A 12591-nucleotide genomic window follows, 5' to 3' on the forward strand; every position below is an offset into this window, starting at 1 on the left:
AGTTTCTAAGCCTAACAGGTTTGTAATTTCTAAATTTTCTGAAAGATTGGGGGGCTTTCAGATCGTTAGTGGAGTTCTACTACATTTCCCAGAGTTGCTCGGTCTTATCTTTGCTAACTAGGCTGGCGGCGTTACAAGAAACATCCGGGTCTCTCAGGTTCCTGTCTGGCGACCCGTCGCCATTAGTGCACGCTCTGTACTACGGACCTCGTTTTTAGGCTAAAATTCCCAAATTGGGTTGTTTTCCAGCTTCTGGAAAACATTTAGCGCCTTGTTAGGGGCACGTTGTTTTCCTTAACGAGCAAAAACCCGACAGTCAGAGGGGGTTTTGGCCCCGTTTGGCGAGCTTTCGTCCTCTCCTCTGCCAGGCTTCACGACTTGAGACGCCATAACCGTGTCTCTTTATTTTTCTCTGGTTTGTTTTATGGTCAAGATGTCGCCGTGATGGGGTCTCCGCGTTTGACAGAAATGAATCAGGGCCTTCGCCGCCTGACCCGCACTCACTGCAACCCGTTATTGTCCCCCGTTCCCCCGTTTAATGCTAGAGAGCTCGGCGGCTCTCTGCCAGAAGCTCGGCCCGAACAGTGCTCACTGCACGGAGACAAACATGGAGAAAAACCCCAGCAGCAGCACCAGCAACAAGGTTCCGCCCCGTTCCAGCTCCACAGGCCCGCCGCCTGGAGACTCTAAGCCCAAAACAGGTACAAATACACTCAAAAATTCGTCCTTGTGTTTGTAAAGCAGTTGGATATTTTGCAGCTAAACCCCATCGCTCCCCGCGGCCTGTTGGGGCCTAGCAGCAGCAGCAGCGCCGCACAGCTTGTTTATCCGGAGCGGCTGACGTCGCCATCAAAACATTTGAGCCAGCAGCAGCAGTCAGAGCTGCAGCTGACACAAGCACACAGCTTTTCTACATGTAATATCATATACCCCGGATTAATATACCACAACTCTCCCATACAGCTAAAACTCACCAGTTCAACTTATTAATCACTGAAAGTTCATTTTATTTTGAATGGAAGCCAGTATAAATTAACCTTTATTCACGGTGCACTTTACACACCCAAGTGACCTGAAGGGCTGTACAGGTCCATAAAATAAAACATAACCAATAAAACACAAACACCTAGAATAAAACAGACAAAAAAGAGAGAGAAAAAATATATATATTTTTTTTTACCTTATATATTAATATTTATTTATTTTAGTTGAACATTTTTTAACCAATCTTTGCTTCATTAAATGATTAGCAGCTTACAGTTACCTGGGAAAAAATCCAAAGTACTGTAGGCCAGTAGCTTCCTTAATTAGCTACATTAAAAATAAATACATTTGAGCAACAATGACACGACTTAATTTATTTTAGAACAGTGACAGTTCCTGTTGCTCATGCTAAAATATTGATTATTACAGTTAACTTTTTTAAAATGTTGTTTGTTATCCCAGCATTATTGTATTCAATATTAATATGTATTAAGCTACTGCGGCTTAGTTGTAGTAGCTTTTTTCAGTAAAGCCTCTTTGTTGACACGAAAATAATGATTTTATTTTAATTTTTTCATTTTTATTTACTTACTATTTTAGATCTGTTATTTTGAAGGAACCCAAAACAGAAAGATATTAACTCAGTTCTGTTAAGTGTTTGTCTCAAATCACATTGTCATGACAATGCTCAGCCACATTTTTGTATTTTGGACATTTTGCGGATATTGTGAAGTGGTTCTAAATTTTTTTGTAATTTTCTAGATTGCTAATTTGTTTGCCATTCAGCTCTTTAGAGAGAAACAAGTGTAACTAGCTTGTAATAGCTGTAAAATGATCTGCTTTTGTTGGTTGAGCGGTAGGGCTATCTGCTCCTGCAGTCGGAAAATGTTTAAAAAAAGAGGTTAACTTAATAAGACTGATTGGTGGTGCTCTTTTAATTTCAATGCTAAAACTTGACATTTTTAGCATTGAAAAATTCTTGTCGTACATTAAGGAACCAGCTGAGCAGTGTGCAGCAAGAGGTGGGGAAGGAGCAGGTTGACAAGAGCGTCTCAATATTTTATTTTATTTAGTTTTCTTTCGTTTCTGCAGACATTGAGGTCCTCTAAATCGATGATGCCACCAGGAGTCCAAGCAAAAAGCAAAAAGGGAGCTTGAGACATTAAGTCGCCCCAGGGTCAAAATGTACTGCAGCTATGAAAATAACTATGTACATTGCCTCATCTAACCTATTTTATTATTTCTGTCTCAGAAGGTAAAAATAATGGGGGCTCTAAGCGCTACAACCGGAAGCGAGAGCCCTCCTTTCCCAAAGCTGAAAATTTCCCCGGCCCTCGCCGCACCAATTCACAGAAAAGCAAGAATTTCGACAAGAGACCTCCTCAGAGAGGCGGAGGACGACAGTATGGAGTCATGGGCGGAGGACGACGTGAGGAGGTTGGTGTTCTCCATCCTCATCTTCTCTTTGTTGGGGAGAAAAAACCCCCCAAAAAACCGCAGATTCTTTGAACCTAACTTTCTCATTTGCGCGTCTGCAGGTAGCAGAGACCCGCCGGGCCGAGTTTAGCCCGGCTCAATTTGCTGGACCCAAAAAAATCAGCCTGAATCACCTGCTAAATTTCACCTTCGAGCCTCGCGGAGGCAACGACGGCGTCGGAGACGGCGGCCACTCCTACTGGGGCCGCAGGAACAAGTGGGGCCACAAGAACAAGCCCTTCAACAAGGAGCTTTTCCTCCAGGCCAAGTAAGCAGACCCTGAAGTAGTCAAGTAGAGTTGAAAATTATTTTAGTTATCGATTAATCACAATTAATCAGATTAAACGTTTCAGCCCTGCAGTCAAGAGGTTAGAACTAGAAAACTAATGTTGAACTTGTGATGTATTTGTGTTTCAGCTGCCAGTTTGTGGTGACTGATGACCAGGACTACAAGGCTCACTTCACTGACCCAGACACTCTGGTCAACTGGGACTGTGTACAGCAAGTGGTAAGTATGGATCCATCCAAGCGTTTTGTTTACATCAAACTCATAATGTCAGCCGCTTATGTCCACAAGAGGTAAAGTGCGTAACGGCGGATATTTTCTGTGCGTCGGCAGCGCATCTACAGCCATGAGATGCCGTCTTGCCCCATCTGCCTCTACCCTCCTGTGGCGGCTCGCATCACACGGTGCGGACACATCTTCTGCTGGCCGTGCATGCTCCACTACTTGTCTCTTAGCGACAAGAGCTGGTCCAAGTGCCCCATCTGCTACGAGGCCGTGCACACCGCTGACCTGAAGAGGTAAAGGAGGAGAGAGAAGCTGCAGAAGGGATGCAGTTAATGTTACTTTTGAAACAATTAAGTAGTTGTTAAATCACAGAAGTAGCTTAGCGTGTTCAGACAGTGTCGATATGTAAGCTGTTTTTTTTGTTGTTGTTGTTTGTTGCAGTGTGGTTGCCATGGAAACCAAGCAGTATGTGGTTGGGGACGAAATCACCATGCGTCTGATGCGGAGAGAAAAGGGGGCTCTGGTGGCTATGCCAAGCTCCCAGTGGGTGAAGGTGGAGGAGCCTGTCCGCTTTGGAGGCAAGTGGCTCTTCTTAGGGTGTCTTCAGTTGGGGATCAAAGTTGCAACATTTGTTGCATTTTCAGCTGGTGGGATCTGCTTTCACTCTGCTCTGTGTCAAACAAACCAAAACCCTTTGAAAAACTTGTTCATCTCCACACCTGTGGTGGCGCTGCACCGAGAGCTACTGAAGGAAACGACATAAAAAACCTCGTTAGAAAATATAAGTGCAACTTCCTTCATCATTAAATGTAAACGAAACTGGAGTAGCATCAGATTTTAGCAGTTGTAGGATTTCTCTTTTGTCTTTGTTAAAAGATCTCAAGACATTTCTCCCGCTCATGCTAGAGCATGGGTTTGTTTTGGCAGCATTTACCCAGAATGCTCTGCGCTGTAGTCCGCCTCCTGCTTTTGGAGCGGTCTCCGGTCCTCCTGGCGATCACATATGCATTTTAACCGCGCTGGAGTTCACTTCAACCAAACCGAGACCAAGGTTTTTATGTTCGCTGTTCTGACCCGCGTCAGAGCACGATTACACATCCACTCCTTCCCAGACAAATCGGACTTAATAAATAAATAGTTTAAATTTCCTTCTTAGTGCAGTCTGGACTGAGAGAAACTCTTCTATTGTCACTAACTTCATAGCAACACTTGTGATGATTGAACAGGTTGGAATGTTTCTTATTTGTCATCAGAGAATGATGGTAACGTCTTTTTATCTTTTTCTTTGTAGATGCTTCTTTGAGTCAGTATTCCAAGCTGCTGCTGACGTCCCCGTCGCAGGTCCTGAATTTGGTAACCGAGGAGAAGGGAATCCTCCAGGCTCAGCTGAGCCTGGAGGAGGAACCTGAGGGCTGCTTCATCCAGAGCGCCCTCTGTCTTTTGCAGGTAGAACCGTTTTCCTGCCCGTACCGCCAAGGACTTTGTAAAAAGCTGTATTAGGGATTGCATGAAACAAACAGATGATGCGTTTCAAGGAGCAGCAACTAAAGGATATAAAATTATAAAAGCACGCACGCACATAATTGTTTGAATGTTCTTGATGATAGGAACAAGAGGAAACTCTGCTGAAGCATCAAGTGGCTAATGCAGAAACCCCTGACCTGTCCTCACTGATTCTGAACGATCCTCCTTCCCCTCTGGAGGAGGTGGTGACCACTACCATCAGCGCAAAGGTAACTCTAGAAACGCCTGTCTTGTGATAGATCAGAATATGTGCCTTGCATTTTAACTTTCTTTTATCTACAGTTCTTAGTCGGGTTGCAAGTTATCGATAAATGAGTTAATCTAAAGTCGGTCTTATCTATCGACTAATGATGAAATGAAACCTGAGTTTTGTCCTGCATCAACAGAAGGGTTACATTTTTCTTAATATGCGTAATTTAAAACAATAATAATTAAATGCTATTTTGTATCAGCTGTATTAAATACTAAAACAATTTTATATTTTCTCACATTATTAAGCTTTTACATTTATAAAATGTAACAAAAAAGGAACTTATTTGGGTGCCGAATAGAAAAATAAAAGATGAAAAGAATAAAAGGTGAAACACTTAATTCCCCAACAAGCGAGAGATGTTCATAGAGAAGTACTGTCTGTGGTTCTTCCAGGAATGTTAAAACTTCGCTCCATGAAAAGTTTTAATGGACTAATTCACGACAGTCCTCAGAATCACCTGTGCTCATTGCCGCAATGGGGGTTTTTTTCCCAGCAATTTTTCATGCAGAAGTTGAGCTGCTCTGGCTTGCAGCTCGCCTGAATAAAGCGTTATTCAAGGGAAACTTCAAGAGCTTATCAAGTTTTTATATTTCTAAACGGAACCGCAAAGAGCGCATTTTCCGTCCCAAACCGGACTCTGTTTGTACCGTTTCTCTTTCCCGTTCTGATACGGTTTGCCATCTTTAATCCTGTGTCAACGGCTCCGCTTAAAGATGACCAGCATTGCCCTCTGCTGGATGTCAGCCAGAGGACGTTATTAGTTATTTGATTGGAACTAATTTTAATCTAATAAGCCATTAACTGACAATTAATCACAAGTTGATTAATTGTTTGCATCTGTAAATTCTACATTAAGACTCCATCCCTCATTTCTCTTGCAGCCTGTGCTGCAGTACTCCTCAGCGTTTGACGAAGAGGTGGCAGAGTTCCCAGAGGACACAGCTGCAGAGCTGCCAGGCTGTCCCGACGCCATCCAGGAGAGCGTCCTGGAGGAGCCCGCCGAGGCTGAGCCAGAGCCCCAGCTGGAGGAAGAGAGCCCAGCCAATCAGGCGGAGTCCGCTCGCCCCTCTGCTGCTGTGGTGCACGGACCGTACTACTATTTCTACCAAGGTGTGCAATTCCCTCTCCTGTCCAACAGCATATGTGTAAAGATTATCTTCATCATTTGTTACCATAGTTTTTCAAAATTTTGTTAAAAAAAAAAAAAAAATCACAGGAAATTAGATTGTGTGTTTTAAAGTTTGGTTTTAACTAATTGCGGGTTTTTTTGTTTTTTTTTCTGCCTCTTCCAGCTGACGACTGCCAGCAGATGTTCCTGCATCCCATCAACGTGCGCTGCCTTCTGCGTGAATACGGCAGCTTGGAGGCTTGTCCCGACTCCATCACCGCCACAGTGGTGGAGATAGTAGGACACACAGTCAATGAGGTCAGCAAAAAAAAAAATAATTAAGAAATACTTGTGGAAAATAAGTTGATTTAAAGCTCTTCTTTTCTATTTTCCGAAAAAGTGCATTTACTTTATGTCAACATGTTCGCTTTAGGTCTACAAATAAAACCGTTTCGTTGGTTTATTTCAGGAGATCCGTCGTCGGCATCGCTATCTGGCTCACCTGCCGCTCACCTGCGAATTCAGCATCTGCGAGTTGGCCCTGCAGCCGCCGATCCTGTCCAAAGAAACTCTGGACACGTTTGCTGGTTTGAACACTTCTTTTTTAAATTATTATTATTATTTACTGTTTTAACAGTCTTCACCCTCGGCTCTTTTTTTTTTTTTTTTTTTTTACACCAAAGTTATCTGTCAAACTTTTAGATGACTTGGAGAAGAGAAGGCGCCTGAGGCAGAAGAAGGCGAGGGATGAAAAACGCAGGGAGAAGCGCATTGAAATGGAGGAGAACAAGAAGCAGGGGAAATGTAAGAGAAGCCACTTTAAACCCGTAGAACTCGCTGTGTGATTCCGGGTTGATGTTTCTTTTTGTCCCTTCAGATCCCGAGGTACATATTGGACTGGAGAACCTTCATCATTTCCCGGCATTTGGCTCCCCGCCCCACTACAGCAGCCCACCAATCCAACCCGATTTTACTTTAGCTCCTCCATCCCCCCTCAGCACCAGCCCTTCCTCTGGTAAGATTCCCGTTTAGGTTTTATCCTTGTTATAAACGTTATAAAATTTCCTCTAAATTCCCCCTCCTCCTTCGTTTCAGATGGGACTAGATTCCCGAGTCTGAGTGTGTCTTCGCCCACTGTGGGTAGCGTGGAGGACGATTCCCACTGCATGTCCTTTGCACAGGTGTGTGTTCAGCGAACATTTGTAGATCAACCAATGACGACAAAGTAATTAACTCCATGTGTTAATTCTGTGTAGATGCTGAAAGATGGGAAAGCCAGAGCTGATGCTGGGCTCAGGGTCACTCCAAAGAAAGGTGACACAAACCAAAGAATCATTTGTTAACCAATTATTGATGTTTAAAAAAAAGAGTCATTTTAGCCCTTCAATTTTCCCAGTCAGCCATTTTGATTCAGGTGTGTTGGAGCAGAAGTGTATGAAAAGTTGCAGGAGTGGAGCTACAGACCCTCCCTGTGTTTACATTAATATAACCCAGTGCATAACTGTGAAGGTTTTGAACAAACTTTGCAGAACCAAGCAAACACTCCAACTCCAGTTGCAGTTAAAATTTTATTAAACGAAATTTAAGGCATATCTGTGTCAGTTTTTAGGTTTTCTTTTGTTTCTTTTTTTTTTTTTTTTTTTAGAAAAATGTTATAATTTTTCTTTAAAAAAAAAGATAATCATAAAATGATAAAATGTGATAATTTTTCTTCCAATTTGAAATGTTGCACTGCTTTTGATAGTTACTGTATTCACATTCAATCCTAATGGAAATACATTGAAGTTTGCGGTTGGAAAAGGCAAAACATGAATCGGTCAAGGAGCTGAATCCATGTTTCGACTCATAGGATTGTTTCCAGCCAACGTTTTGTAATAATTTCACTAATATCTACGAATGGTAGGTCTGGATTTTTGTTGGTATAACTTATTTTAAATGCATCAAAAGTGTTTTTTCTTCAAGCCAAAACTTTTATACTTTAATTTTCTATAATGGATGGTTTGATGAGTTTGAGTTGAAGCATATCGGTGAAAGCAAAACGTCATGAACTTTATAGTACATATCCTTTTAAGAGAATTTTTGACTACGTGTTGCGTTTTCTCCCATGCAGACAAGCTGCTTGCCCCCCCAGCGGCAGACAGCGACGGTGAGAGCGACGGCTCGGATCGCGTTCCCGTGCCCAGCTTCCAGAATTCCTTCAGTCAGGCTTTCGAGAAGGCCCTTCTGCAGCTGGACAGCGGTCCCCCTGCCCCGCCACAGCCTGTGGTAGAACCCGGTCAGCAACCGTGCCATCGCCCGACGATCCGATTGCCAGTCGGTTGACGCGCATTCCCTCACTCTCTCGTAATCTTGTGTTTCAGATGAAAAGGGAGGGAAGAAGAAAAAGAGGAAACAGAAACTTCTCTTCAGCACATCCATGGTTCACACAAAGTAGAAAAAAAAAAAAAAGTTAATTTGATGATTTTGTTTCTTCGGATCTTCCCGCTGCTTGTGTTTTATTTTCCTCCCCAGACATGTTGGAAATCTAAGCTATGAAAGTAGGATTTACCGAGTAGCCAAAGCTCACATTACTTCAGATCCCGTTGCTGCTGCTGCTGCTTTAGTTGTCTTCCCATCAGTTTCGTTTGCAGTTTGTCTTTTTTTGTCCAACCTGACCCATCACACTGAAAGCTTTCTGGGTAACCCTGCAGTTCCGATGCAAAGTAAACAAATCTAACAAGTTGCTGTCTTCTAATATTTGTTCGAGCGTTCAGGCTTTTCATATCTTCCAAGTACATAGTTTGACACAGCTTCCAGAGTATTGCACCTAGGGCGTATTACTAATAATAATATAGGCCAGGTCATGCGGAGGTGCTTCATACTAGAGTAGCAGTCAGCCAGCTGCAGGTATGTTGCATCTACACCACATCATCCTGGACGCCTGCCTTCCAAACAGTTTTGGGAAAGATGGAGCTGTTGTATTTTCTAGCTCTATCATAAGGACATGTTGTAGTACAAGAAAGAAAACAGTATTGTTAATTAAAATAATATAAGTTCTGTTCACTCTATAAAGCGTCTCTGCTTGTAGAAGGCTGAAACACGCACTTTGTTTTTCCTTTCAGTTTGTCCTGCTTCATTTTCTGATTGGGAATGTTTACCCCAACTTTATCATTATCCCCAGTTGAAATTAGTTTGTGTGTGTCCGAGGTTGTGCGGAGCTGGAGGATTGCTGAGATTTGAACTCATGCTAAAGATGAAATTGATTTTTTTTTTTCTTTGAGGGTTCTTCAATTCACCTATATTTTTGAGCAGGTTTATGGGGTAGACAGCATAATTAGTATGTTGTAACAAATAAAGATTTATGCACAATTATAACCGTGTGCTGTAATTTCTGAAATCATATTGATGCAGTACTGCTCTTGTTCCACACGAGGGCAGTGCTGATAACGCCCGCCGTGTAGCAGGCAAAGTTGTCACTGGCCGTTCACCAGTGAGTGGTAAACTGCTGCAAAGTAGTAAATTAACATCCAAGTTATTCTTCGAGACTTAATTTTTTGCGTACCATTGATGATGAGGATTTTTTTTTTACCATAGTAGATTGTTAATTTGTATCAAGTTTATTATCCAAATGTATGTAAAGTTATTTATTTTCCATTCGTTGGAAACCGGAAGTTAGAAGCTAACACGTCACAACATCTTTGGGATTATTGGATGCGTTTTATTCACCTTTCTTTTAAATTGGGTTCTCGGGCAGTCTTACTGCTTTTAATTTTGCATCACTTCGGGTAATGTGTTAAAGTTCGCCATTTTGTGGGGAATTCTAAAATTTTCAGTCTTTTGTATGCCTTTGAAAGAAAGAGGTATCTGTGTCACTTAAGATTTTTTTTGGCCATTAATTAGCCTATTATTCAAAATACATGTTCTTTTAGAAATACGTTATCGCAAATGATTTGTTTTTTAATTGTGCTCCCCCATGATACTATTAATGTTTTATCGTTTTCCAATTGGTTCAAGATATTTTCCTCTGTTCTGTAAATCTATCAATTTGAATTTATGTGAAGGTTTTTTTGTTTGTTTAAAAAAAACAACTCCTTTAACACACACCTACCAAAAATAAACAACCCTGAATTTAATTACAGTCTCTTCTCTCAGCTTTAGGCTCACAAAAAGTACGATTCCAGTATGTGTACATTAGATGGGTAGTGTTATCTTGGATATTTAATGACTAAAATTGTAATCTTTCTGAAATATAATCTTTCAAGTATAATTTTTGTGTTTCCAAAAGCTAAGGTCAGTGGTGCACTGAATAAAAAAATATATTTGCTAACCATACCTTTCTGTAAAAACAGCACAACTCACAGCTATAGCTTGTCAGCTGTAGAACATTATAGTGTTTTAGGTTTGTTTTTAATTTTGCTACAAGTTAAGACAAATTATAGCCCTCAAAATAAGCCTCTTCACTCACCTGGTTCTATGTTGACATCATAAAAGGCTTATGTGAACAGAACTTTTTCCAGTACTTCTGTACATTTCTTGTTTGCCCATAGCTTTGCATATTTTTACTCAACTTCCACCTTCATATGTGGTTATTTGAATTCTGCACTCCTGCAGCAAAACCTTTTCAGGAAAATGAAGCAATAAAGAACAGACATGAAAACTGTTTGTCACCCAGGACAGACGGGAATGTATAGATTTCCCTACCAGAAATGTTCAGACTTCATTTACAGTCAAATTATTTTAAAAATCATATGGATTTGATGAAGACGGGTTTTGACATCACAATAACCTTTTTTTTTTTTTTTTTGCAGAAATGCTCTACTTTCATGGTCTTTTATTTTGAAAGCATTGGCCGGAAATGCGGTCGCCCGTTTGTCCAGCTTGATGGATCTTTGTAGCTAACCAGTCAGACTGCTTGTTGGCTTCTCGGCGCTGTCTCGTCGGTCCTGTCAACAACACTGCAACCTGAGACGGGATAGCCAGTCATTTGGCTAGCTGAGTAAACCAGCTAAGTTAGCCACACTGCTAGCCTCTGTATTAACTAACCACCGCAGCTCCGGGACTACCGTGCAAAGTTGGCTGAATATAACCCAGTTTGGAGTTGATTCGACGGTGGCAAAGGGGGAAAAAACCCCATTTCTCCGTTTGGTAAGTTGTCTCCAGAATGGATAAACCAGGCAGAGAAAAAAAAAAGACAGGTTCAGTCAGTGTTTCCATTTTGAAAGTTCAGCTTCTTGAGTTGTTAGCCTTTCGGCTGCTAGCGAGCGATCCGCTGATGCGGTTTATAGGTCCTCCTGTTTTAAGTCTCCATGGTTGCGCATAAGTCCGAGCTCTTGCTACATGTGAACAAGTTGTTGTTGTTTTTCGGTGAAATTTTGTCCTGTTCGGTGCACGGCCAAAATTTGTGTTTCGGTAAATTCGACCGGATACTGTCCCTGCTGATCCAGATGGTTGGGATGAGCTGGGAGGAAACAAGGAAGAGATAACACTTGTTGAAATGTTTGGACTAAAACAGCTTTGGCTGACTTGTGCACCGTTATTGACCAAAATATGACTTAGTAGGCATAAAATCTGCATTCACTGGCTTTTTACTTGGAGCTGCACCAATCGGACTTTTCCCGACCGATACCAATTTCCTTTTTCTTTCTCTTCCTATTTCCTCCTCCCCGGCGTTTTGAGTTTGATATGGGCAGATTTATTTTGGTGTGCTCCAATTCTGGAATTAATCACATTAAATTGGAAAAAAATACAAATAAATCCACGTCTCTTGATTGATTTTTTTGTTTGTTTGATTTAACTAGAATTAATTTTATTTCTTGTCCAAAACTTATGTTCTTAAACTTCTCTGATATTTAAGAATTGTCTATTTAAATGTCTGACAGGTTGATTAATGCAATTAAATCAACCCACAATTTGCTTTCTCTTGCTGTTACCATTATGAACAGGTTGTACGCATGTATTTGTATGTGAACAAGCATCTTAACGCATAAAATTAGCCTCTGATTATTTATGACTATGACTTATTTACAGGTACATTTATTTATGTTGAAACTTGACAAATTTTTCCTAAATTGACTCTTTCTTTGATCAACAAGACCAAAAATGTAAAAATCGGAATACATTTAGATGCTTGTTTGATTTTATTTACTTTTTTTTTTTTTTTTTTTACTTAGAATGTACCAAATATTAACTCATTTGTGGAAATTTTGTGAAAATTTATTTTGGAAATGTTTAAAGTTCAAATGTACACCAGTCAATAATTATCTGGAGATTGAAATTGGCCAAATATTTCTTGATTGGCCTCCGATTGGTAGTCAGTTGGACAAATACCGAAAAGTCTTTGTTGTTCATGTTTTCTTGTTCACCAAATGCATCAGAATAAACTACAACCGCCATTTTTGGCTCTACAGACAACTTTTAAAAAAACAAAAAAAAAAACAGATAAAAGTTATAAAAATATGCTGTGCACTGGTCAGACTTCTTGTCAATGCCGATTACTCAATGCAGTACAAGTTCTTTGGTAGAGTTAGTAGTTTTTATTTCAACAACAAATGGAAAATAAAAAATTTCCCCATTTGAGCTGCTGATCCCAAATAAGAGAAATTTGGTAAATTTAGCTGCAATCATTTGTGTGAAATTACATCTTCAATGACACTGCACACCTACATCAGAGAAATTACGACCGTGCTGCACCGCTCAATCTGTCATTTATCTATTTTTTTCTCAGTCGGTCTTGATCGGGGATTGGCAGCTGCAATA

General features: G+C 40.8%; 2 protein-coding genes across 2 annotated transcripts in view; both read left to right on the forward strand.

Moving 5' to 3' along the window:
* The first annotated feature begins 148 nt into the window (after positions 1 to 148).
* Positions 149 to 9210, forward strand: rnf10 (ring finger protein 10). The gene is made up of 17 exons (XM_032578171.1): positions 149 to 701; positions 2237 to 2421; positions 2523 to 2728; positions 2878 to 2968; positions 3080 to 3264; positions 3413 to 3549; positions 4263 to 4417; positions 4579 to 4704; positions 5630 to 5858; positions 6041 to 6174; positions 6326 to 6443; positions 6559 to 6660; positions 6734 to 6871; positions 6952 to 7037; positions 7113 to 7170; positions 7967 to 8131; positions 8217 to 9210. Exons 1-17 carry the CDS (start codon positions 539 to 541, stop codon positions 8288 to 8290), a joined length of 2352 nt encoding a protein of 783 aa, XP_032434062.1. The 5' UTR covers positions 149 to 538; the 3' UTR covers positions 8291 to 9210.
* A 1502-nt stretch (positions 9211 to 10712) lies between these two features.
* LOC116729544 (nuclear-pore anchor) overlaps positions 10713 to 12591 on the forward strand; it is a 33691-nt gene continuing 31812 nt past the window's right edge. The window contains exon 1 of the mRNA XM_032578170.1: positions 10713 to 10980. The gene's annotated coding sequence lies outside the window, so the exon portion shown is untranslated. The remainder of the gene's footprint in view (positions 10981 to 12591) is intronic.

The sequence above is a fragment of the Xiphophorus hellerii genome, chromosome 12 (assembly GCF_003331165.1).
Source record: "Xiphophorus hellerii strain 12219 chromosome 12, Xiphophorus_hellerii-4.1, whole genome shotgun sequence".
NCBI lineage: Eukaryota > Metazoa > Chordata > Actinopteri > Cyprinodontiformes > Poeciliidae > Xiphophorus > Xiphophorus hellerii.

Excerpts from the sequence above, each read along its gene's own strand:
- rnf10 (XM_032578171.1), top strand. The coding sequence starts at position 539 with ATGCTAGAGAGCTCGGCGGCTCTCTGCCAGAAGCTCGGCCCGAACAGT. Across the intron at positions 3,550-4,262 it reads GGAGCCTGTCCGCTTTGGAG|ATGCTTCTTTGAGTCAGTAT; the intron begins GCAAGTGGCTCT and ends TTTTCTTTGTAG. Across the intron at positions 4,705-5,629 it reads CCACTACCATCAGCGCAAAG|CCTGTGCTGCAGTACTCCTC; the intron begins GTAACTCTAGAA and ends TTTCTCTTGCAG.